Consider the following 25,675-nt stretch of genomic DNA (forward strand, 5'->3'; position numbering starts at 1 on the left):
AGGGTCATCCTGGAATGCCAGGTGGTATGGGGACCCCTGGAGAACCTGGACCCCAGGTAACCAATGCTTTCGTGTTCCCTAAGCTCAAACCACCGTCAGAGAAGGGTTAGGCGGCCAGGCGCGGTGGCTCACACCTGTAATCTCAGCACTTTGGGAAGCCAAGGCGGGCAGATCACTCGGGGACAGGAGTTCAAGACCAGCCTGACCAACATGGCGAAACCTCGTCTTTACTAAAAATACAAAAATTAGCTGAGCATGGTGGCACACTCCTATAATCCCAGCTACTCAGGAGGCTGAGGCACGAGAATCACTTGAACCCAGGAGACAGAGGTTGCGGTGAGCTGAGATCACGGCAGTGCACTCCAGCCTGGGTGACAGGGCTAGACCATGTCTCAAAAAAAGAAAGAGAAAGAAGGAAAGAAACCAAGAAAAAGAGAGAAAGGAAAGAAGGAAAGAAAGAAAGAGAGAAGGAGAGAGAAGGAAGAAAAGGGAAGGAAGGGAGTGGGGAGAAAGGAAGAAAGAGAAAGAAAGAAAAAGAAAAAAGAAAAGAGAGAAAGGGAGGGAGGGAAGGAAGGAAAGGAAGGAAAAGAAGGAAAGGAAGAAAGGAAGGAAGGAAGGAAGGAAAGAGTGAGAAAAGAGAGAAAAAGAATAAGGGTTAGGAGTGCTAGCCTCAGAATCAGACAGACCTGGGTAGAATCCCAGCTACACAGTCTCTGTATTCCTGGGGCAGATCATGTAACTTCTCTGAGGCTGAATTTTGCTCATTTGAAAAACAGAACAAAATAATCATGGTCGTGGCAGTGTGACCGCGTGGTTAGATGGCAGCGTGGGCCGATGTTCATGCAGCGTGGTGTTTGTTCACGGTCGTGGCCGTGTGACCGTGTGGTTGGATGGCAGCGTGGGCCGACGCTCATGCAGCATGGTGTTTGTTCACGGTCGTGGCCGTGTGACCGTGTGGTTGGATGGCAGCGTGGGCCGATACTCATGCAGCGTGGTGTTTGTTCACGGTCGTGGCCGTGTGACCGTGTGGTTAGATGGCAGCGTGGGCCGATGTTCATGCAGCGTGGTGTTTGTTCACGGTCGTGGCCGTGTGACCGTGTGGTTGGATGGCAGCGTGGGCCAATGCTCATTGCTGAGTGGTGTTTGTTCCTTGGGCGCATCTTGGTTAGCAGCAGCATTATCGCTTCTGTCCATTCACTGATTCACTCTGTAATGTCTGAGTGATAAGTGTCTGGGCAGTTTCGGGAGCTGCGGGGAGGGGCCCAATCTCGACTCACTGCAACCTCCACCTTCCGGGTTCGAGAGATTCTCTTGTAGCTGGGATCACAGGCGTGTACCACCATGACCAGCTAATTTTTGTGGTTTTAGTAGAGATGGGGTTTCAGCAGTTCCAGGAGCTGGGGATATGGCAGCAAGAAAGGCAGAAAATGGGCCCTTCCTTTGGAACATGTCGTCTGGTATGGGGAGTGGGTAGATAGAACCCAGGAAGTGATGTCTGCTATGGAAGAAGCAGGCACAAAGATGCGAAATGCTGGACAAACCGGGCTGAAGGTCCTCAGAGGCCTGGGTTTCTCATGATGACTGAGGAAGCAGGCATATTCCTGAGGCTCCCAAGGCAGAGAGTGGTGGGAGAGGCTGGGAGAGCTGGGGGAAGGGTGTAGCCAGGAGCACTCAAGTCTGGGAGCCCCTTCTCCTTCCCAAGGGCGATGTGTGGGGGGTGGGATGCTGCTCTCACTTGGAGCAGGTAGAGCTTCCTCAGGTCCCTCAGTTTCTGCCGATGGAGGATGGAAACTGGGGGAGGGCACTCGCTTCAGCCAAGACCACGGCTCGGGGCTGGGAGCCCAGCCCAGGGTGGGCTTCGGGAAGGTGGGCAGAGTGGGATACCGTAGCCCCTGCTGTGATATGGGGCTGGTCCCTTGGATCTCTTGGGGTTTCTTGTAGCCAGACAGCTGCCCCCAGTGACACTGGGGAAACCGGCTAGCACAGAGGCCCAGAAAAGCACCTTCAAAACCAGACATATGGGGGTGAAATTCCAACTTCCCAGCTTGCCAGCTGCAGGATTGTTGGCAACATTCATAGCCTCCCTAAGCCTCAGTTTCCCCATCTGTAAGTCAGCATAATGCCACCTTCAGTGTGAGATCGTCGTGAGGGATGATACTGTGCTTTGAAGGAGTGCTTTGCAACCCTCCTGCAGAACTATGTGCTTCACGAATGGTAATAACTATTTGTTAGAGATGATAATTAATAATCGCCACAATTATTAGAAAGACTACTACCATGAAAAGTGACGTTTCTGGTGACGTTGTTCACGGCTGATTGGCATTTTCCCACTTTATCAATCACTTTCACTGAGACCCGTCAAGATTATCATCCCTATTATTGGGGGTGGGGTGAGGCTCTGGGACCTGCCCAGGGTCACCCAGTGGCCAGAGTTGGGTCTAGCATTCAGTTCTGACCGCCTCCTGCCTTGCAAGAGCAGGCAGGTAGCGACCTTTTCCTGAGGACTTTGTCACTTCATCTTCTAGAAACTCTAGGAGGTAAGACTCTTCTATCCCCATTGTATAGATGACAAAACTGATGCCCAATGAGTCGAAGTAACTTGCCTAGCATGGCACAATTAGTAAGCGGCACAGCTGGCACTCGAGCCCGGGTTCTCCAGCGCTATAGCCTGCTCTTCAGAGCACGCTATGCCTTGATGTAAAGACTTGGCTCTCGAAACTTCCCAGTGGAGCACTGCATGCCTTCTGAGCTCTGAGATCACTCTATAAAATGGCCCATTCTCACCCAGTCTTTATGTTCTCCATCATCCAGGAATCAGATCTGCCTTTTATGGGGCCAAGCCCTGGTCCACACCCTGCTTGCTCTGCTGATGAAGGGTCAGCCTGGGGCCGAGCCCCTCACATCCACCCCTCCGAAGCAGCTGTCAGAGGGTCTGCCAGGTGATAGCTGCAGGGTTCACACTCCTTAAAGCCATGGGGAGAGGGAACTGGGAACGTCGAGAGTTCATTCTGAGGCCCCAAATGGGGCTGGGCCTCTCCCTGGTATTCAGAGGGGGAACAAGGCTGGCTCTGCCTTGCAAAAGGAGCACGCCCAGCCCGAGAATCGCTTCGAGAAGCTGGGAGGCTCCTGCAGCTGGCAGAGAGTCTTGGCTGGCCGGTGGAGGAAGTTGCTGCTTGAGGTCTGGAATTGGGGTCGAGGTGGGGGAGACAGGGCAGAGGGGTGGCCTGCTGCCCATCTTCTCCTGCGTTTCCTCCCTTCCCACCCTCACCCTCTTCCGTTCGTGTGCTCCTTGTTCATTCAGAAGATTCCTCAGTGCCTGTCGTGCATCCGTGTCAGGCCAGGTGCTGAGGATTCAGGAGCTCAACGGGCCCTGGTCCCTCGCCCTCTGGCCCTGCCTCTCTTGCTCCTCTTGTCGTCTGTTCATCGAAACTGAGATGGCTCGGCATCTGCCTGGGGCCAGGCCTTGCTCCCCTCTCATGCCAGCCCACCCCGCTCTCTGCCCCGGCCTCCCCCCTCCTTCTCTCCTTCTCGATCCTCTCCCACTCTGCTCCCTCTGCCTCCCAAGCCCACCCCAGGCCTGTGTTCTAGGCTCTTCCTCCTCTTCTGCCCTGGGGAAAAATCTTCAGGAAATTATTGGGTGTCAAGGTGGAGGCGAAGGACAGAGCTTGGGTCCCCAGATTCCCCTTTCTGATGGGGAAGAAAAAAAGAGACGAGGATTTGAGGAGACCTTTTGTCATATTTGTCATTGTAGGCTGGATGCAGTGGCTCACACCTGTAATCCCAGCACTTTGGGAAGCTAAGGCAGGAGGATCACTTGAGCCTAGGAGGTTGAGATCAGCCTGGGCAACACAGTGAGACCCTGTCTCCATAAAAAGAAGAAAATTAGTTGGGCATAATGGTGCATGCCAGCGATACTAACTACTTAGCAAGGCTGAGGCAGGGGATCGCTTGAGCCCCAGAACTCAAGGCCACAAAGCCAGATCTTGTCTCAATGAATGAGTGAATGAATGAATGAATGAACGGCATCGTATCTTCTCATTGCTAATTTTGAGGAAAAGGAGAAGAAAATGTCACGTAGGGAGCCTTCTCCGCATTTCCCAGGAAATGTGTCTTGCCAGCTGCCTTCCCCAATGAGCCAGGTGCCCCGTCCTCCCATGTGGAGGCTGCCAGGCCCAGGCAGCTTCCGAACATGCCCATCTGAGGGCATGTTTGCCCCACACTTCTGGCCCCCCATATTGCTCTCACTTCCTAAAAAGGGCTCTCTCCAAACTCTTTCTCCTCTTTCCAGGGTCCTCCAGGATCTCGAGGCCCACCAGGCCTGAGGGGAGCAAAGGGACGTTGGGTAAGTTGGGCCCAGCTCCTGGGGGCTGATGCTGATGGGAGGGAGCACATTTGGAACAGAGCCACCTACCAGAGACTGCCCAGTCTCTGTCCCCACCCAGCTCTGGGATCTGTGACTTTCGCAGCATGAGACAAGGTTCCAGGCTCACCTTGGGCCTGGCTCTGGGGGTGGGACCTCACGCTTCCTTCCAATTCATTTCTGAGCCTTGCGGTCCATCCACCAGGCACAGTCGGGCTCTGGTACCAGTTGTTTTTCATTCATTTATTTAACCAGCACTTATTTAGCACCTCCTGTGTGCCAGCCACTGTGGGAGGCTCTGCAGATATTATGGTGAACAGAACAGACATGACCCCTGCCTGCCCTGGTGAGCCAGGCAACAAGTGAATCAAACCAGTTGGCAGACACAGGTGATACAGTGCAGGGTCATCGGCACACAGACCGAGGGGGCACCGACAGCCTGGAAGCCCAGAGGAGGACCCTAGCTCGGCAAGCTACTAAGGAAGGACTTTAGGAGAGGGCAGTGCCTGAGCTGATGCCAGCTTCCCAGCAGGGGACGGGCAGGGGAAAGCCCGAAGGTGAGTCAGGAGGTGGGTGCTTAGGGATCCCCAGGATCAACAGAGGGGTGAGGGCGAGGGATGGGGCCAGGACTTAGCAGGCACCAAGTGAGACATGGCCTCAGAAACCACAGCTATACTCTAGGGGCAGTGGGAGGCCGCAGAGGGTGTTCAACAGGGCTGTCCTGGGTCGCAGGGAGAAATCTGCCAGACACTGTCTGTCACACACATTAACTCATTTAATCCTCAACCCTGCCATGTAGGTGCTATTTTCATTCCCATTTTGTTTTTATTGTATTTGTATTATTTTATTATTAGATTACTTAACCTTTCTCCTAGAAAGCCTTTGATTCCTGGGATAAACAAGCTGCTCTGTGATTCAGGCCAAGCCCTCAACACCTCTGAGCCTCCACTCCACTCCCAGAGAGGTACAGAGAAGTTAAGTCACTGGCCGCAAGTTGCACAGCTAAAAAGTGGCAGAGCGGGGATTTGAACCCAGGGAATCTGGCTTGTTTGCATACCTAATTCAGCCTTATTTTCAGTCACACAGGGAGGGCTGACAGGATGGTCTGCCATAATTAGGTATATAGGCGTAGGGCCGTGCAGCCTGATTGTAAAGAGGAAGTGACGGACCAGGTAGTATCAGCCGAGGCCTGATATCCAAGCTCCATACAGGGGATCCGTGATGATTATTCTCCTCTTGGCTGGATTTCAAATGGTTTTAAAATTTCCCCCAAACCAGATGGCCTGAGCAGCCGGCCTGGGAGAGGGAAGATTAAGAGGCATTCCTCTGACCCGGCAGGGTCCCTCCGGTGCCCATGTCCTCTGGGTCTCTTCAAGCGGGCCTCAGCTTCAGGGCAGCCAGGCTCCATCCAGATCCTCTGTACGTCCCCTCCGGCCCCAGGAAGCTGGATTCCCTGGAGGGTGAGCCGCGTGGGCTCAGGCCCCCTGTCCTGCCTCAGATGCCAGGCTCAGGCCTCTCAACTCACTGGGCTCCCCGCAGACATCCCCACCACCCCTTCCCAGCAGTGGCTTGAAGAATGCATCCCCTGCTTAAGGAAATCCAGGCTTCCAACCACATCAAAGTCTCCTGGGCTGAGAGGGGAGCATCGGGAACATGAGCCCGTCTCCCCGCTGGGTTTGTGAGGAATGCACAAACTATGAGATCGGCCCCCTGGGTCGGTCTCCTGCCTAACTGCTGCGCTTGGCCACCTCCAGATGCGATGACCGAGGGTGGGGAAGCTAGAGAGGCACCCGCTGTGCCTGTGAAAGAGCTTGATTCTGGTCAAGTCCTAATCAGCTCCTGGTTTGCCCTGTGCCCTTAGCAAGGCCTTGTGGCTCTGTGCCTCAGTTTACCCATATGTGGCATGAGGAATGGGCCTGGAGGTCTGCAAGGCCTTGCCTGCTTCCCTGCCTGTGTGTAGGACGGGCCCTGCTGCCCACCCCACTGCCCACCCGAGGAAGAATGAGCGCTAAGTGTTGGTGGCCGGGGCCAAGGGAGGCCCTCGTCCTCTGTTGGTGAGGACACTGATTAGAACCTAGGCCCATAGGCCCCAGTGAAAAGAACAAGGACTCTGCGGTCAGACGGGTTTAGCAGCAAGTCTCAGCACCCCCAGTTCCCAGCCGTGGAACCCCAGGCCGGTCTCCTAGCCTCTTAGAGCCTTTCTCCCACTTGCTCAGGTGGGAAATGTTTATTCCTCCTTCCGAGGGGGTTGTAGGGACTCCAGACTGCAGTGCCTCGGGCCCACTCTGCCCCTGCTGGTGGGTGTCAGAGCTTAGCAGACTTTGCCTGAATCCACGCTCCTCCTCTTGGATCTTGGATCTTGGGCGAGTGATTTCACCTCCTGAGCCTTTACTTCTCCCTCGGTAAAGTGGGTCAGCCACAGAACCAAGCTGGTGGGCTGGCCGTGGGGATTCAGTCCCTTCATGAGCACCTCGAACCTGCTGCAGGGCGACAGCACAGCACAGGATGGTGTGTGCCCATTCCTGCTGGTTCCTCTGCCTTTTTTCACAAGAGCTGTGATTGGCCAGATCTTCTCTCCCAGGCAGTTGCTCCTCCCCACCAAGCCTGACCCCAGGCCTGGCCGGAGGGCAGCCCCCACTGTGCCTGCAAACATCTTCCTCTGGGAGCGGATACAGGAGAGCAGACATGTGGCTCTGAGAGAACCCAGGCTTCCCTCCGGCAGGTGTGGGGGCCGTGGGCCTGCCCGGGTTCATTTAGGGAAGAAGGCGGCAGGACAGTGGGGACCTGCAGGATGAACTGTTGAGTGGCCCGAGCAGGGGTTAGAGTGTCTGGCTACGCCCCCTCCCTGCCCTGTGGAGCTGGGGAGACGGGGTGGCTGGTGGCCCCACTACTGCCTCCTCCTCTCTCTGAAGCCAGGCCAGCTTCTCCCGGTGCTATCCCTGGTGCTCTGCTGAGAGAGTGAGTTCTCCCAGATAAGAGGGATTTTAGACCTTGTCTTCTCCACCACCACGCCTCAGTGTGCGGGCTTCCTGGCTGGTTCCTCTGGGCCCTGACCTGTATATCCCTGCTGACGGGGAGCTCACTCCCTTTCTGATAAACAGTGACAGGTAGTGGTGAAGAAAACGGATGTCTAGCTGACTTGGTCTCCAATTCTGGCTCCTCCGCTTCCTAGCTGTGTGAGCACAGGAAAGTTTACCTGCATCCTCAGCCTGTTTCTTTCCTTGTAAACGGAAGAGAATAGCTTTCACTGCTACTGCGGTGGCTGCTGCTGCTCTACTGTTATTGTTAGATTACTTAACCTTTCTCCCAGAAAGCCTTTGATTCTTGGGATAAAGAAGTGCTGTGGGATTCAGGCCAAGCAACACCTCTGGGCCTCCACTCCCCTCCCAGAGCTATCCCTGTCCAGGGAGGTGTGTGTCTCAGTGAGAGACAGAGCCCAGAGGCCAGAGGTCATCTTTCAGAACTCAGTGATTTGCCATCAGTTCAGCCCCTGTTGCAGCTCCCATGACCTAGGACGCCCCCTCCCCATGTGGTTCCAGCTGTGCCAGGCCTGTGCCCATGAATCGCGGGTGTTAAGTCTAACGACGTGGTGTGTGACAGTGTCCATAAGAGCCTAAGGCTGAGGCCCAGAGAAAAGACAGGGCTTTTCTGGGTCACACAGCAAACCAGCAACAGAACTAGGGCTGGTACCCGAGCCCCTTAATGCATGCTAGGAGTTCATCAAACCTCAGCTTGAATCTCTGAAAACTCTCAATGGGTTTTGCACAGCATAATATAAACTGCCCGAGGAAGGGACTGAGTCCAGATTCACCAGGCCACTCCTGTGTCCCTGCCTCTGGGGAGCCTGCCACCTCCTCTGGTGGGGATGGAACTAGCCATTATTAAGTACTTTCTGCATGCCAGGCAACCAGCCACCTGTGGGTATGGCCTCCTGTCTTGAGGGAGATATTTCTTGTGCCCATTTCAGAAAAAAGAAACTGAGTCTTAGTGAGGAGCAGTCACTTGTCCCCAGACACATTTCCTGAGCAGTCCTATGCTAGGGCTGGACCCCACCATGGGACTCAGGCTGGGCTTGGAGATGCTGAGAACAGTGTCTCACAGCTGAGCCCCTGGTCTTGTCGGTGGCCCCTGTTCCAGGATTATTTGATCAGTGGGGAGCTTTTTAAGGCTGTGGTGTGGGGAAGCCTTGGGAGCTCCAGGCAGCTGAGAAGTGGAATTTTCACTTTGTTGGCCCATTATCCACTGAAAATTTCCTTGTTCGATTTTTAAATGATTTTTCTTTGTTTAGTTTTCTCATTCCCCATCCTCCCACACCCAGACACTTCCCCAGTTCCTTTTATCTGGGGGAATATTGCAGGCTGGTCCCCTGGGCTTCCGGGCTGGGATGGCCAACACAGACCTGTCCCCCAACACAGACCTCTTGAGATCCCCTAGAGAATACAGCCCGCTCTGTTTCCCATGGCTCTTTTCCAGGAGACCCCAGACCATGTGTGTCTCTGTGGGAGTGCCCCTGGAGGGGACACACGTGGGGCAGTGGGTGGAGCCCACATGGGGGACGACAGCAGCTAATGTGTTAGGTACCTTGGCTAAGTCACTTCCCTTGGCCATGCCTCGGTGTCCCCATTTGTGCAGTGGGGATAGGAGGTGGACTCCACCTGCCCCTGGGGTCTCCCAGCAATCAGGGACCGAGCCTCCTATGCCAGGGGTCAGGCCTGAGCCCAGGGATCCAGTGAACAGCAGCCGGACTCTCACCCCCTGGTACACACTCCTGCCCTGCTCCTGCCCCCGCCTCGCAGCAGGTCTTCGTCTGTGAGCCGGGCTGCATTCATAGTTCGTCTGGCTAGAGACGGGGCTGCTCTGCACATCCGGGAAGGACATGAAGGTTCTTCCCAGGTCCTGCTCTGTTAGTTTCCCCCAAGGGCTGTGTCTCACACACCTGTTTCTGCCCTGTGTGTGCTCTGGGAAGGGCACGTGGCAGCAGAGTCTGAAGAGTTGGCTGTGGGGACGTGGCCACGTGTATCTCAATTGCGGCCCTCAGTTTCCACGTCTGTGAAATGGATTGGCTAGGTGACCCCAAAGGTCTCTCTGAACAGGGCCATTTGTGCCCCAGCCCCCTTTCTGGAAGTTTCGGACCCTAGCTGAGTCTACTCATGCTGCGGCCTCTGTAGAGCTGTCTCGCAGGCGCTGCGGGAGGGTGACCACCTGGGGGGAAGGGGGGGGAGTGTGTGGGAAGTGGGAGGAGGGGGCGGGGCTTGCGCAGGGGAAGGCCCCAGGCTCTGGGCAGCCCCGCCCTCCTGGTTCTTGGCCCGAGGGAGACCCCTGCTGTCCAGTGTGCTAGTCCCTTGTTCCTGTTCCAGGGCCCCCGAGGACCGGACGGACCAGCTGGGGAGCAAGGGTCACGGGGCCTGAAGGTACCGTCCCCCAGGGCCTGCCCTCCTCACTACTCCCACACTGGGTCAGGATTCAGGCACGCGGCTCAGACCTCCTCAGAACCACGCCCCTTAGGAACAACGAAGGGAGCCCCGCGGAGGCTGCAGGACTCAATGAGAGCTTGACCCTTCCGTTCCTCCCAACCCCCCACTGCCAGCCCAGTAAAGAGAAAGCCAGAGAGGAGGAGGGAGATCACACACGTCCTCTGACCCTTTCCCCAGACTCCAGGCCCCGTCAGGCCGCTGACAGCCCCATCCCTAGGAAGGGGTCCTCGGTTTTCCACCTGGAGCAGCTGACGACAATGGCGAGCCATTCCCCTGGCCAGGCCTTAGTTTTCCCATCTGCTCAGAGGAGAGGGGGCAGCCTCTGCGGCCTCACGGGTTCCCTTTGTCTCCCATGCAGAGGGGTCCCTTTTTGGGGGAGGGTCCTCCCAAGCACCCGCTCCCACCTTCATGTGCTCTGCTTCCTACAGGGCTCTCCAGGACCCCAGGGCAGACCGGGCCGGCCTGGACAGCAGGTATGTCAGGCCAAGGCCAGCTGCAGGCCCCCTCCCTGCTCCCTGCTTTGTGATCTGAGCCTCTAATGACCCCCACATGTGCTTCCAGGGTGTGGCTGGTGAGCGAGGCCACTTGGGCTCTCGAGGCTTTCCTGTAAGTAGCACCAGTTCTTTACATCCTCCGCGTGGGGCTTTTGGTCATGGGGGGAGGGGGGTAATAACCACTTTAACCACGTTCCTGTCCTGTGGAAACCCCGAAGGCTCTGGTTGCCCACCCGCCCTGCACTGAAGCCCCTTCAGCACGCTCCCTCTTCTCTGGGTCTCAGCCTTCCCATCTGTCACCCGGTGTGGTGGGGGGACCCAATACACTAGGACAGCTTGCTCGAGGTCAAGGCCGGGCAGAGGAGACCATGGAGGGCCTAAGGTCACCTTTGCCTTGTCTCTGCAGGGCATCCCGGGTCCCTCAGGCCCCCCAGGCACCAAGGGCCTCCCAGGAGAACCGGTAAGAGCCCTTCCTTCCCCCTTTTGCCTCTTTGCTGCTTGCAGCTGGGGGTGGGGGTGGGCCAGGTGGTCAGTTAAGGAGAAGGGTTGAAAGGGACCATGCCTGGCCTCTAAGCCCCGATGCACCTGGGCTTGGGTTGGTGGCGAGCACTAAGCCAGGGAGCTCTGGGTTGGAGGCTCAGCTCCCTTGGCCTCCAGGCTGTTTTCTTGCCAGGAAAATGGGGGGATTGTCTCTATCTTGCCATTCTGTTGTGAAGATGAAATGTGAAAATGTACAGAGAGTGCTTGGCGCAGTGAAAGGCGGAAGGAGGGAGGGAGGGGAGATAAAAGTGAATGAGGCTGGGCGCAGTGGCTCACGCCCGTAATCCCAGCACATTGAGAGGCTGAGGCAGGCAGATCACGAGGTCAGGAGATTGATCAAGACCATCCTGGTCAACATGATAAAACCTCGTCTCTACTAAAAATACACAAAAGTCAATTAGCTGAGTGTGGTGCCGCGTGCCTGTAGTCCCAGCTACTTGGGAGGCTTAGGCACGAGAATTGCTTGCTGGGTGGAGGTTGCAGTGAGCCAAGATCGCGCCACTGCACTGCAGCCTGGGCAACAGAGCGAGATTCCTTCTCAAAAAAAAAAAAAAAAAGAGTAAATGTACAAGCTGAGTGGGAACTGCAGAGTCCAGCATGACTAGAGTGGAAAGTGGGACCTCAGAAAGGGTGGGAGAGGTCAGTAGGCATCAGTCACCCCAGACCAGAGGGGGAGGGTGCTTTTCATCCCAAGGGCAACAGGAGACATGGAAGGGCTTGAGGCAGAAAAGGCCATCAGCTTGCCCTCCCGAAGATGTCTCTGGAAGGACAGGTGTAGGGGGACAGTCGAGGAGCCCCACGAGGAGGCTGAGAGTGATGCTCCTAGAGATGGCAGGGAGGGGACAGGATCTCCAGGGGCTTGGGAGGGTGACCACCACACAGGGCAGGGGAGGACAGGACACTCCCATCCCCAAGGCCGCTGCTGCACTCCCACATCTTGAGGCCGGAGGAGTCACCCTTTAGAGCAGTGGGTTGGCTGGGGGTGGGGTTTCCAGATATGGCTCCGAGGTGAAAGGCCATTCCAGGCAGCAGCAACAGATGAGCAAGACTCCCGAGCTAGGAGGTTTCTGAGCAGGGAGGGCCCCCTGGGCTTTAGGTGGGTGAATAGGAGAGTTTGTAGTTGTGTTGGAGGGAGTATGACAGATACCAGTGGTGAAGACAGGCTGCAGACACCAGGACCCTCGGTTTGGCTGGGGCAGACTGGAGGTGTGCTTCAGAGTCCCTGTATCTGGGGGTCAGCTCCCTCACTCACCCTTCCAGATCCCAAAGAGGGCCCAGGCTGGCTTCTCCCAACTGTCTGTTTGTCTGTCTCTTCCAGGGCCCTCAGGGACCCCAGGGGCCAATTGGGCCTCCAGGAGAGATGGGACCCAAGGTGAGTGTGAGAGACCCTTATTTGTCCCATGATGCCACTGGGGATGTATCAGTTCTTCCCTGCCCTCCTCCCCAGGGATCTCTTTCTGCCATTTCCCTGTCCTGGCCCAGGGAGATGGCCGTGTGCCGTGTACTGCAGAGAAGGCTGGACGCCCTGGCAAAGAGGGTAGATCCATTCCTGGTGGCATAGGTTGAGGAGTTGGGTTCCTAGTCCAGGGGCATTGGGTGGCACACAGTGGTGCCCGGACCCTTGTGGGGGTTGGCATTGCCTCTTTGGGCATCACTGGAAGCAGTGATGCTTCCCAACCTTGACCTTGCTGGGACTTGGTCCAGCAAGGTTTGTCTGTTGATCCAGCCCCCAAGGGTCATGTAGCAAGGAATTTGGAAGGAGCCTCAGACACCCCTGCCTTATCTGGAGGGAAAAACCAGCCCCAGAGTTTATGCGAGGGCTGCAGCCATGCTCATGGTGATAACTGAGGGCTGCTTCCCGCCTGCTTCATGCTGGCTCAGCTGCAGAGAAAAGGGTTAGGATCACTTGACCCTAAACACAGCATCCATTGGCTTCCTCCCCCGTCTTTATGTGAATCGTGAAATTTTCCTCCCTGTGCTTGTCAAAGGGCTCCTAGTGTGGTAAACCGCACTCCTGGGGCAGGAGAAGGCCCTAGAAGGCTCTCTGAGCCTCTGAGTAGTCCCGAAGCTCAGCCAGCCTGGGCCCACCCCCCACCCTCCACCCCCTAGTTCTAGCTCCAAGCTCCAAGAAGCTGCAGGCTGCTCCCACCTCTGCATCTCTTGTGCTGTGTGACCTTGGACGCATCTCTTGCCCTCTCTGGGCCTGTTACCCTCTTGCTTACAACCAGCGGGCAGCTCTTGCTCCAGGAAGGACCAATGGCATTTTCTTGCAGGGGCCGCCAGGTGCAGTGGGAGAACCAGGCCTTCCTGGGGAAGCCGGGATGAAGGTGAGGCAGATGAAAGAAGAGAAAAGTGACTGGAAAGCAGCTCCCAGCTGGCGGCCATGTCCTCTCCACAGAAGCAAAATGGGCCTTCTTGTGGCTGGGATAATGGGTTCTCTGTGCTCCTGGCTGGGGAGCGGGGCCTGGCCCTGGCCACGGTGGAGTGTGGAGCCCCTCCCGTGCCCCCTGCCTGGCAGTGGGTTTTTCGGGACACCTGCCCCTGCCTCCATCTGGGGTGGCTGCACCCCCTGGCCTCGTGCGATACCATCTGCATCTCAGCGCCAGTGCCACTCATTATCTGCTAAGAAACAGGTGCCCTTTGATACCTAGGCTCTGGGGAGAGCCCCTCCTTATTCTGCTGTTGGAAGAGGACCCTGTTCGCCTTGGAGGCCCCAGTGCTGATGAGTGATGCTGGCCCATAGACATTGCTGAGGCAGGGCCCAGGGGAGCCCCAGAGGGGCTGTGAGACTTCAGACCAGTCACCCACTTCTGTGCCTAAGTCTCCCTGTCATTCAGAGAGAGAATTGGACCAGGCCTAGGGCTGTCAGACTTGGCCTAGTTCCAAAATCCTTTGTTCAAACACCAATGAAGGAAACCACCCCACGTAGAAAACTGATAGAAGTGGGATTGTTTCCGTTGGAGCAGGGCTGGGGGCTCAGAGCTCTGCCCTCCTCTGTGCCCCTAGACACCAGGGATGCCTACGATGCATAGCTTGAAAATTCTCCAGTGAGAAAGACCCTTTCAGGGCCTTTAAGTGGGGGACAGGTGACATTTTTTCTGGCTCATTTAGGGCTTCTTCCTCATTTGGATTTCTCTTCAAGTCTCTCAAGGAAGAGAAAAGTCACACAGTTGCCATTGCTGTATCCAAGGCTCCTGGAGCCAGGCTGCCCGGGGTTCGGGTCCTCAATTGGTCACTGCCTAGTCTCGTGCGAGCTTGGGCTCCTTCCTGAACTCCCGCAGTGCCTCCGATTCTTCATTTCTCAAAGAATACCTTTCCTTGCAGGGTTGTCTTGAAAGTCAAATATGTTCATATAAAAACTGATGTCCTCAGCCTGGACAACATAGCAAGACCCCCTCTCTACAAAAAATTTACAAATCTGCCTGGCACGGGAGCGTCACTTGAGCCTAGGACGTCCAGGCTGCAGTGAGCTGTGATTACCCCATTGAACTCCAGCCAGAGTGATAGAATGAGACCTTGTTTAAAAAAAAAAAAAAAAGTCCTTAGAACAGCACAGTTAGAATAAGATGGTGGTGCTGGTGGTAATGGTCCTTCTGTCCCGGCATGGGAGAAGAAGCCCATGGCCGAGGCTTACTTGGAACAGGGGCTCTGGTTGGTGTTTCACGATTTCTCTGCGGTCCCTGGGAAGAAGGGCCTTCCCCAGCGCCTCCTCCCCCACCCTAAGTCAGAGCTGGTGGAAATAGGAAGGGGTGGTGTGGGCTGGGGCTGGCCCTACCCACCCCCATGGACTTTTGTTTGGCTTCTCCTAGGGTGACCTTGGACCCCTGGGCACCCCTGGGGAGCAGGGCCTCATTGGGCAACGGGTAAGTTGAAGCAAATTTATTTTCCCTGAAAGCCCCCAGGCAGTGTGGGTGCAGCGGGGAAGAGAAGGGCTTTTCTCAGTCTCCCTGAGCCTCAGTTTCCTTAGTTACAGAAATAGACCATGAGCCTCTGCAGCCTCGCCAGTCTCTCTTGGTAGGCCAGCGTTTCCACAGTGAAGAGAAAGGCATTTTGTGGTCAAAATATTTGAGACTCACTGCCTGTTCGGTGTTCCCTCTTACACATTAACAGCAGCATTTTCAAGGCTCTGAGAAGGTCTGCAGTCTAGAAATTGGTTCCTTTGGGATTCATTCAGGGTCTTCAAACTTATTTGACCCCCAAGCACTTTCACGGAAAAACACAACATGGTATCCCCAAAAACTGCTCCACAGAGAGCTGTCTTTCCTTTTCCAGAAGAAACGCACCAAGTTTGTCTCACCCTAAGAACCCGACTAGCCTGAATGTAGACCCTGGGGGCACTGTGAGGATACAGAGCAGGTGTCCTGTTGCACTTTGCAGGGGGGGGCAGGTGGGTGCAAAGAGAGAGGCAGGCAGTGTGGGTCTCAGGTCACAGGGCCTCCAGGACCCCAGCCCAAATCTTTCTGTTTCTCAACTTTTCTTTTTCCCAATGCCTCGTATTACCCATGGCCCAAAGGTTACAGCAACAACACAAAATTAAGATCTAGAATGTAAGGGGGTGGCCACAGGGGGAGAAAGGATGAGTGTAGAGCTTGGAGGCCTGAGCTGGCAAGTCTTGTGTGTCCATAAAGACTGATCAGTAGAGTCTCCTTGAGGAGCTGTGTTAAGGATCCTGAGCTTGGGCATGGTGGCTCATGACTGTAATCCCAGCACTTTGGGAAGCCAAGGCAGGTAGATCAGTTGAGGTCAGGAGTTCGAGACCAGCCCGGCCAACATGGCGAAACCCCATCTCTACTAAAAATAAAAAAAGTTAGCTGGGCGTGGTGGTGTGCGGCTCTAAAACCAGCTACTTGGGACGCCTAGGCAGGAGAATAGCTTGAACCTGATAATTGAAGGTTGCAGTGAGCCGAGATCGTGCCACTGCACTCCAGCCTGGGTGACAGAGTGAGACTCCCTCTCAAAAAAAAAAAAAAAAAAAAAAAAAAGAAGGATCCTGAGGTTGGGTTAAGGCTCGGTAGGGAAGAGAATGATGAGCACGCATCCTGTGCCCACTGTGTCAGGCCCTTTGCTCAAGGCAGAAGGAGCACAGCAGTGGGGTGACAGAGGCCTGTCTTTGGAGCTTGCGTTTCGGCAGGTTAAGTGATGCCACCGTGGGTGCCAGAGGAGCACAGACCACCCAGCTGGCACCTCGTTGCCGTCCTGCATCTGATGGTCTCTGAGGCCCTTTCCAGCTCAGACTCTGAACAGGGATGAATTCTAAAAGCAGAGAGATACCCAACTTTAATTGGATGGCCATTTGGAGAACTCAGCTGTCCAGGGGCATCTCTGGAGCTGGAAGGGCAAGGCTGGCTGAGGGTAGGCCAGGGACTCAGTGTTCTTGCTGTCATTCCCAAGCTGGCTAGCAAGAAAGTCTAAAGACTGGCCTCCCTTTCCTCTTCGGAGAAATGGGATTCCACTGAGGAGTTCTATGAAGGCTTACTCCAGTTCCGGTGGGAATGTCGCACACGGCTGCCATGTGTGTGACACTTACACCACGCCTTACAGCAGCCCTTGAAGGAAGTGGCGTCAGCCCATTTTTCACATGAAAAAACAGATGCCCGTGAAAACTGAGTAGTTTGCTTGTGGTCAAACAGCCAGAGAATGAGAAACTGAGAAATGAATAACACTGATGTCTGGCTGATGTCAAACCCTGTCTTTAACTACTAGGCCATACCACCTCCTCAGCCCAGCCACTCAGCCTAGACATGATGTCCAGGACCAATCCATGACAAGCACCTTCTAAATTCATGACCTCGTGTAGCCCCCACCCACACCGCCCTGCAGAGGGAGCTGTCGGTAGCCTGGGGGTCTGCTCTCACTTTCTGGAGAGCCGAGGGTGGGCACCTCAACCCTCCTGCTCATTTGCTAATTCAGCCCTTGGCTACTGTGCACCCACTGTGTGTCTGGGCCTCTGGAGTCCCACTGCCTGGAGATCCATGGTTCAGGGTCCTGCCGCACTGAGGGGGTGGTGAGAAAGAAAAAGCACACTGGGCCTCCCCCCAGTAACATCTCCTCCTCTTTCTCCATTACCCTTTCCAGGGAGAGCCAGGCCTCGAGGGTGACAGTGGCCCCATGGGGCCCGATGGGCTGAAGGTAAGTGCCCTTTTAGGGCAGGGCCTGGGCACCCTGGCAGGGAATTGCTTTCCCATCTAAGGCCTGAGTCCTCCCAGAAGCACTGTGTTCCTATAGAGATCTGAGATGAGACCTCCAGCTCCCATTAAGAGCAGGGTGGGGAAGGGTCAGCAGTGTCCAGTGGCCACCTCCCACCCTGCCCACTGCACTGCCTGCTAAAACATCAGCTTCTGTTGGCTAAGGGTGATTCCTGAGCACCGGCACTAGGCCAGGCCCAGAACCAGGGCCTTTGATCTCCGTTATCTTCCAAATATCCTAGAAGATCAGGAAAATAATAATCACCACCATTGCCTTATGAGCCACGACTGGGGGAGGGCTAGTCACATGCATACTAGGTACAACACTAAGCCCTTTGTCAGCTTGATCCAGACAACAGTGGAAGTTCTGTCTTCAGGTGAGGAAACTGAGACTCAGAGCAGTCAAGCAACTTGCCCAAGGACACACAGCAAGCAATTGGCACGTCTAAGACCCGGATCGGGGCCTGTTTGGCTCCAAAGCCTCTGCTCGCTCTGCCGTACCATGCACCCATTCTAAAGGCGAAAAGGCTGAGGCTCAGAGGAAGGCAAAGATATATTTAGGACCTATGGCTGTGAGTGAGGATCCAAAATTCAAACCCACAGCTCACAGGGGCCAAAGCCTGCTGGCCCAACTCCACCCTGCTGCTCCCTGAGAGCCACCAATGTCAGGACCCTGAAGAGGCACCTGAGCTCACCTGAACTGCAGGCAGGCAGGCGGGTACCACCCTCTGTCTCTCCAAACCCAGCTCCAGCCAGGCCGGTCCCTGGCCTCCGTCTTGGGCCCCACTCTGACTCCACAGGTGGGCTTTCCCCGGGGCTGGCCGGTCACCCTGTGCAAGTTGCTCCCCGGCCCAGGGTCCCAAGGGCCACATCGGGGGACCCCCTCCAACCCACCTACTCTCCGGGTGACCTTGGAGAAGCAACCCCCTGAACCCCAATTTCCCCATCCCCAGGCCTCCACCCACCCTCAGTGTCCCCTCCCCACAGCCTCCCAGGGTGCTTGGTGACTGGCCCCTGCTGACTCCTGGTGTTTTCTTGCAAGAGCGAGAGCGCCCCCTGCCTGTCATCTGCCTGCCTCCTCACCCCCAACCCTGAAGCATCCTAGGGTGTAGGCAGGTCCCAGGACCCGGAGCATTTGACAGCCCCGCCACATCCTTTGCCAGTGCCCATTACACTGGGTGGTGATGCTGATGAAGGTCATGGCTAAAGTGCTTTGGGCACTTGCCCCGTGCCCAGTGCCACCCACCCAAAGCGCTTTGTGTGAATTAACCCATTTAATAATTATTCTTCCCAGCATAATAATTATTCCCAGCATAATAATTATTCCCAGCATAATAATTATTCCCAGAATAATAAATATTCTCTCCCAAGCTTGATACATTACCATCCCCACTAGGCAGATGAGGAAACTGAGGCACAAAGCAGCAGCCTTCTCACTCCACTCTGGGCAGCCACCTTTCTTGGAATGCACACCAAGCGGGGTGGGAGGGGGTCTTCCAGGCTGGGTGCCTCCCAGTCTTCTCCCTCCACCTTTCATGGCTTCTTGGCTCTGGCTTCGTCCTCTTTCCCGCCCTTCAAAGCCAGTTCCACCTGAGTCTGTGTGCTCAGATGCATAGCATTGTCCCCGGTCTTTACATGAATCCCAGGAGATACCCATTTTCTTAAGGTGTTTGTCCAGGAATCACCTCATGGTGAAAACTGCATCTTGAATGTGCACAGCACTTTCTATAGTGCTTCTGTGCCCGTTATCTCTTTGCTGATGTCTAGCGGATGGTGGCGATGGTGGCAGTGACCAATAACAGGTAGCTTTTATCCAGCTCTCACGTGCCAGACACGCTGCTAAGCTATTTACATGGTTTATCTCTTTCAATCCTTGCAGTAATCCTTTGATCCTTATTTTACAAATGAAAAAATTTGTCCAGGGTCACACAGCTATTCAGGAACGGTAGCAAGATGTGAACTTAGGCAGCAGAACCCCAGGGATGAGGGAGGCATCGTCCCCTGAGCAGAGAACCCTGGAATCAGAAGGAGCCGGAACCCCAGGTTCACACAGCACTGACTTACTCTGTGGTGTTAGGGAGTCTTTGCCTCTCTCTGCACCTCAGTTTTCCCATCTGTAAATGGAGAGGGTTACGCAAGGCAACTTGCAAGCCTCTTCTGAGCACTGGCAGATGACTGAGGATTTGGGGCATCTCCAGGAACTCCCAGAGCCTGTTCTGTATGGAATTCCCAAGGACGTGCACCCCAGGGGTCCGGTTAGTCCCTGGAGTGTGGTCTTATGCAGAGCTCAGGTGAGAGCCCTTTGCTGAAAACCCGACCAGCCACCTGGTGCAGGCTGCCTGCCTCTGAGAGTTAGGAGAACAGGTGGCCAGGATGACAAACCAGAAATGGAATCCCAGAGCCAGGGGAGTCTGCAGGAGAGTCATCCGGGCCAGCCCCTGTCTTCATGCCAGGCTGTGCTTAGAAGCTGAGACTCTCAGCGAGAAGGGACCCGAGAGAACGGCCTGGTGCCCAGATCTGCTCTGTCCTGGCCTGCGCCTCAGCTCGGAGTCTCCTGCCTTTATCTGTGCCATCTCTGGACCGCTCCCTTGGAACATCTGCCTGACTGAGCTAGAAACTGCCCCAGCAACTCCCTCACACCCATCTCCTGCCCTGGCACCCAGGCCCCTGCAGGCCCAGGTTGCAGCAATGAGCATGAATGAGTCACTCTCTCAAGCCTCTCTCCTGCGCCAGGCCAAGCCCCAGGCTCCAGCTTGATGCCCTCCGCTTCCTGTACTCTCTCTCCTCTGGATGCACACCAGTTTATGAGTCCCTTGTAAAGCTTGGCACCGGAGGACAAAACTGGTAGACGCATGATGTTTTCCAAGCCTGCTCCTCTCGCCCATCCCTTCTTTATACCTGTGACTTCATGTCCTGTCCCATGGGTCTCCCTGAGCAGTCACAGCTAAGCTAGGCCTGGCAGCCCCGATGGAGGTGACCTTCTGAGGGGCAGCATCCATGCCCATGCGGCACTCCTCACACCAGCTCTGCTCACAGTGATGAGGGTGACAGCCCATGCCCCATCCTGGAATCCTGCCCGCCCCATCCTGGAACCCCACCTGCCCCCAATCTCCCTAGGAGTATACAAAGATTACTGCAATGAGATAAGGCAGGTTTAGAGTGACGCTGGTTGCTTCAAAACCATAAAAAGCCCACCCCGGCCTGGCATGGTTGCTCATGCCTATAATCTTATTACTTTGGGAAGCCGAGGTGGGTGGATCATCTGAGTTCAGGAGTTTGAGATCAGCCTAGCCAACATGGTGAAACCCAAGCCAGGCATTGTGGTGTGTACCTGTAATCCCAGCTAGCAGGGAGGCCAAAGCCAGAGAATCGCTTGAACATGGGAGGCAGAGATTGCAGTGATCTGAGATCATGCCACTGCACTCCAGCAAGGGTGACAGAATGAAATCTTCTAAAAAAAAAAAAAAAAAAAAAAAAGCCCATGCCAAGGGCTGCCTTTCCAAGGAAATAACCTCAGGTGCCCCAAAGGCCCAAGGTCCTGAGAAGACCTTGGTTACAGCCCTTTAACTGTAAAGAGGGCATCCTCAGGCTCCTGCTTCAAAGTCCAGCTCCACCGCTAGCAAGTTGTGGGCCTTTGAGCCAGATGACTTGATGTAGCTCTGCCTCAGTTTCCTCATCTGTAAAATGGGACTAAAAGAGGACCAGCCTTGGAAAGCTTTTGTGGGGATTAAGTCAGTTAATAGATGTTAAAGAACCCAGAATATGGTCCCGATAGGGTTAGTGCTACTTAAATATTAGCTCCATCTACCCTCCAGAGAAAGTATTCTGCAGCCAATGAGAATGATCGCCGTGCAGAGCCCAGAGCAGTGGGAGAACCTGTTTACCATAGAGCAAAGCAGTAACCATTACAAAGACGGAGACCGGCGGCCCGGTGGGATTGTCCCTTTAGAGCTTAGTTTACTGCTCACTAAGGGTACCCTGAACACTCGGGCCTGATTCATTGCCTGGGGACAGTGGCTTCACTGCCCTGAGCCTGGTACATACCATCCAAATTGTTACCTACCATTTTTTATTATTATTCACTGTTTTTGTGTCATCAAGGATTGAAAATGCAACTCAGAAAAATGGAAAGAGTGGTTCTGAGAGGGAGAATTGGGTGAATTTTCTTTCTTGATGAAAATTTCTTTCAGCTAGGTGCAGTGGCTCACACCTGTAATCCCAGCACTTCGGGAAGCTGAGGTGAAAGGATTGCTTGAGCCCGGCAGTCGAAGACCAGGCTGGGCAATGGTCTCCACCTCCTGGGCTCAAGCTCTTCTGTAGTAAGACCCCATTTCTTAAAAAAAAAAAAAAAATTAATTAGCTGTGCATGGTGGCATATGCTTATAGTCCCAGCTACTTGGGAGGCTGAGGGCGGAGGATTGCTTGAGCCCAGGAGGTCGAGGCTGCCGTGGGCTATGATTGCACGACTTCACTCCAGCCTGGGAGAAAGAGTGAGACTGCCTCAAAAAAAAAAAAAAAAAAAAAAAGAAAGAAAAAAGAAAGTAAAAAGAAAAGAAAAGAAAAGGAAAAAGTATTCAGCTTCATAAGACTCTTGTTCTCCCAATGTGTCTAAACTGGGGAGAAACTGACCCCTTCCTGTGAACTCCATGGGGTGGGTGCAGTGAGGTCCCTGGCTTATCTCTGAGTCACTCTGCCCTTCCCCGCCCAGGCCCAGGCAGGGACATGTAGGAACCTCCTCGTCTGGGATGCGTCCTGTGCAAGCTTGGAGCTCCACTGGGCTGGGCAGCCGAGCCTCAGCAGCCTGCTTTTTTGGCAGCAGAGGGAACTGTCAGGGGAATCTAGGGGCCAGTGACTGTGGACGCCTGAATGGAGCCCTGAGGTCTGGGGCCTCTGATGGACTTGGTAACTAATTTATTCTCTCTCTTTCTCCCCTCCTCATGCCTTGCCACCCAGGGGGACAGGGGAGACCCAGGGCCTGATGGAGAACATGGCGAGAAAGGCCAGGAAGGGCTGATGGGTGAGGACGGGCCCCCCGGCCCCCCTGGCGTCACCGGTGTCCGGGTGAGTGTGCTGCCTGCCTGCAGCGCCTGGGGCTCTGGGGTACCCTGAGCACTCACGCCTGTGCAGGCACCTGGGTGGGGGGTCTTCCGGTAGAGCCACCGAAGGATCTTCTGCTGTGGTCCTTTCTCCACCTGGTAGTTTGCCAGAGAACCAGTCTGGGGAACCATTCTCTGGGCCCCTCCCCGCTTTACGCTCCATGGCTCTGCAGAACAATGTCTATTCTGCATCCTCCCCCACCCTGCCCTGTACAAACCTGGCCCCTGCCGACCTCATCTCGACTGTCCCCTGTATCTAGCCACACTGAACTTTTTTAAGTTCCTTGGACAAGCTGTGAGCCTTACCCCTGGGCCTTTGCACATGCTCTGCCTAGGACACTCTCCCTTCCTCGCTCCCCTGTCACCTGCCTAAGTCCTATTTGACCTTCAGGTATCACCACAGACATCACCTGCTCCAAAAAGCCATCCCTGACCCCCAGGCTGGGCCCTGAGCCCCTAGGGCCATTCATAACCTTCAGTGTATGTCTTGACCCCATGGAGGCCAAGACCTTTTCTGGTTTTCATTTACGTCTTTAACAGTGCCTCAGCCAGGTGCCATGGCTCAAGCCTGTAATCCCAGCACTTCGGGAGGCCAAGGCAAGCAGATCACTTGAGGTCATGAGTTCGAAACCAGACTGGCCAACATGGTGCAACCCCGTCTCTGCTAAAAATATGAAAATTAGTCAGGCATGGTGGTGCATGCCTATAGTCTCAGTTACTCGGGAGGCTGAGGCAGGAGAATCACTTGAACCCGGGAGGCTGGGGTTGCAATGAGCCAAGATTGCACCACTCTACTCCAGCCTGGGTGACAGAACAAGACTCTGTCTCAAAAAAAAAAAAAAAAGAAAAGAACAAAAAACAGGCTGACACATAGGTGACCAAAGTCTGTTGATTGAGAAGAGAGAGCGGCTCTGCTCTCCCCACTAACAGAAATGTACTTAGTCCACAAACCCTCACGAGCAGCTTCCCTGGGCCAGGTCCGCTGAGATGGAAGAGGTAAACCATCTCTAACGTGGGGGATGTAGAAGCCAGTAGGGAAGGGAGCAAAATTCTCCTGCTTGAATCCTGCTTGAATGTGTGTAGATAGACAAGTTGCCCAGTGCTTTCCCGAAGGTTCCCTCTTTGATTCTGACAGCAACCCCCGAGGACTGGGGAAATCGGGGCGGTGAACGAAATGTCCCAGGCTCAGGCAGTGAGAAATGGCAAAGCTGGAATTGGAACTTAGGCCTGCGTGACTCTCCACACACTGCCCCTCTGCTCTGACAGGCTTGGAATCCGGGGCTTGGCCGTGAGGCTGTGAGGATGAGGCTGGAGGCAGGTGAAAGGTTGATTTTTGAGTGACCCAAATACTGGACTGATGACTCGGAACTTGACTTGGTAGTGGGGGGCAGTGGTAGTCTCGTACAGGTGAGCAGGGTTTGTGTGACCCAGGAGTGCTGGGTCAGTTCAGCGGAACTGCTTGGGAACCGTAGATTAGGTGGCCTGGCAGGCAGGCTGCCCAAATGCACAAGCCTGCTGGCATCCACCTTGAGCCAACCAGAGAACTGGTGCCTCTGCTGCCAGCCCAGGCTTCCTGGGTTGTCCATTTCACTCTTCATCCCTCAAGCGGAGAGGTCGATGTCGTTACCTAGGCAAAGCAACCCAGTTTGATTCCATTTGAATCAGGCCTGCTCTCCATGCTGTTTTTTCCCCATGATGTGTTTACATGACTCACCTAGGACAGATCCAAATGAGACCGCAACAAACTATGGTTGTGGGAAAATATTTGTTTCCTAAAAATAGCACTGAAGTGCCAATCCCCCGAACAGCTGCAACAGAATGAACTCACCAAACCAGAGAAGAATAAATACAAGGGCGCTGAGTCAGCCAGGAGGCTTCCCCCCGGGCTTGACTCAGCGGTGGGGAAGTGGGCCAAGGGGAATTTAGCAGGAGGGGCCCCGGCCCTGATTCTGCATCAGGAACCTGGTCTGTGACTTTTCATTCGTCCCTTGCCTTCTCTGGTCTTGCCCTTGGAGGATTTGGAAGGAATGTGTGCTAAGATCACTTTGAGTTCCAGCATTCCAGGGACCCTTTTTTAGTGAGTGTTGAGTATCATGGCTGTGGAATGGGCAGCAACACGTGGCAGAAATAGCCTTGGCACCAGAGTCCTGAGGTTGAACTTGAGCTTCTGGCTCAAGCAACCCACTCTTCATGTGATTTTGGGCAAATCACTGCCCCTCTGTGAGCCTTGGTTGCCTTATCTATAAAGAATAAGTAAAACTCAGGATAGGAAAGCATTTTTATAAAATGCACCAGAAATATAAAATATTGTCTTTATGAATTTAGAGGAGAAAGTGACTAGAGGGCTGGTGATGATGGTGAGAGGATGGTGCGGGTGGGGGCAGCACCAATGGCGGTGGTGGTGATGGTGATGATAATGACGGTGGTGGTGATGATGATGAAGATGATGGTGATGGTAGTACTGACGGTGGTGATGGTGATGATGATGATGGTGGTGGTGATGATGATGGTGGTGGTGATGATGAAGATGATGGTGACGGTGATGGTGGTAGTACTGAAGGTGGTGATGGTGATGATGATGGTGGTGGTGATGATGATGAAGATGATGGTGATGATGGTAGTACTGATGGTGGTGATAGTGATGATGATGGTGGTAGTGGTAGCAGTAGCAGTGATTGTGATGAGGTGGTGATGGTGGTGCTGGGTGCTGGTGGTGATGGTAATAGTGGGGGTGGGAGTGGAGTGGAGGCGAGGGTGATAGTGGTGGTTGGTAATGGTGATGATGATGGGGGTAGCGGTGTTGGAGGTAGTGATGATAATGGTGGTGGTGGTGATGATGGGGCAGTGATGGTAGTGATGGGATGGTGATAGTGGGGGTGGGAGTGGAGTGGAGGTGTGGGTGATGATGATGATGGGGCAGTGTGGCGGTGGTAGTACTAAGGATAATGGCAGTGGTGGTTATGATGGCAGGGGTAGTGGTGTTGGTGATAGTGATGGTGATAATGGTGGTGATGATAATGATATGATGGGGCGGTGGTGGCAGTGGTGGCACTAAGGATAGTGGCAGTGGTGGTGATGATGGGCAGTGGCGATGGTGGTCATGGTGGGGAAGGGATGATGGTGGCCATGGCAGTGGTATGGGTGGAAGGGGTGAAATATGGTGATAGTGGTGTGGGGAGTGGTGATGATGATGGTGATTACCATGGTCATGGTGTGATGGTGGTAGCTGCGTTAATGTCAATATTTTGCCATCACTCCCGTTATCCCATATGCTGGGATTGGAAAGAGAGTCTCTGGGGCCAGACCGAATGTGTGCAGTGACAAGGCAGTGAGGAACCTTACTAGAGTGTCTCTGGCATCAGGATAAATACCTCCCACTCTGTGGCCTGGAAACAGTTGAGTATTTAAAAATAGAATTTTATGAGCAATCGGGGCCTTTCCAGAAATGCATCTCTATGGATGGGGCCCAGCAGACATCTTCATTCTGGGCCCACAGCCTCACCCACTGGAGGCTCTCGGCTGGAGA

The 25,675-nt window shown here is 54.6% G+C and overlaps 1 protein-coding gene across 4 annotated transcripts in view; it reads left to right on the forward strand.

Moving 5' to 3' along the window:
• Positions 1 to 25,675, forward strand: part of COL27A1 (collagen type XXVII alpha 1 chain) — a 158,496-nt gene that overhangs the window by 99,289 nt on the left and 33,532 nt on the right. For all 4 annotated transcript variants that reach the window (XM_010335912.3, XM_039474992.2, XM_074395216.1 and 1 more), the window contains 11 exons: positions 3 to 56; positions 4,289 to 4,342; positions 9,718 to 9,771; positions 10,263 to 10,307; positions 10,396 to 10,440; positions 10,735 to 10,788; positions 12,187 to 12,240; positions 13,142 to 13,195; positions 14,678 to 14,731; positions 16,944 to 16,997; positions 22,007 to 22,114. In XM_010335912.3, coding sequence (XP_010334214.1) covers positions 3 to 56; positions 4,289 to 4,342; positions 9,718 to 9,771; positions 10,263 to 10,307; positions 10,396 to 10,440; positions 10,735 to 10,788; positions 12,187 to 12,240; positions 13,142 to 13,195; positions 14,678 to 14,731; positions 16,944 to 16,997; positions 22,007 to 22,114 — 630 coding nt within the window. The remainder of the gene's footprint in view (positions 1 to 2; positions 57 to 4,288; positions 4,343 to 9,717; positions 9,772 to 10,262; positions 10,308 to 10,395; positions 10,441 to 10,734; positions 10,789 to 12,186; positions 12,241 to 13,141; positions 13,196 to 14,677; positions 14,732 to 16,943; positions 16,998 to 22,006; positions 22,115 to 25,675) is intronic.

This window comes from Saimiri boliviensis, chromosome 2 (assembly GCF_048565385.1).
Source record: "Saimiri boliviensis isolate mSaiBol1 chromosome 2, mSaiBol1.pri, whole genome shotgun sequence".
NCBI lineage: Eukaryota > Metazoa > Chordata > Mammalia > Primates > Cebidae > Saimiri > Saimiri boliviensis.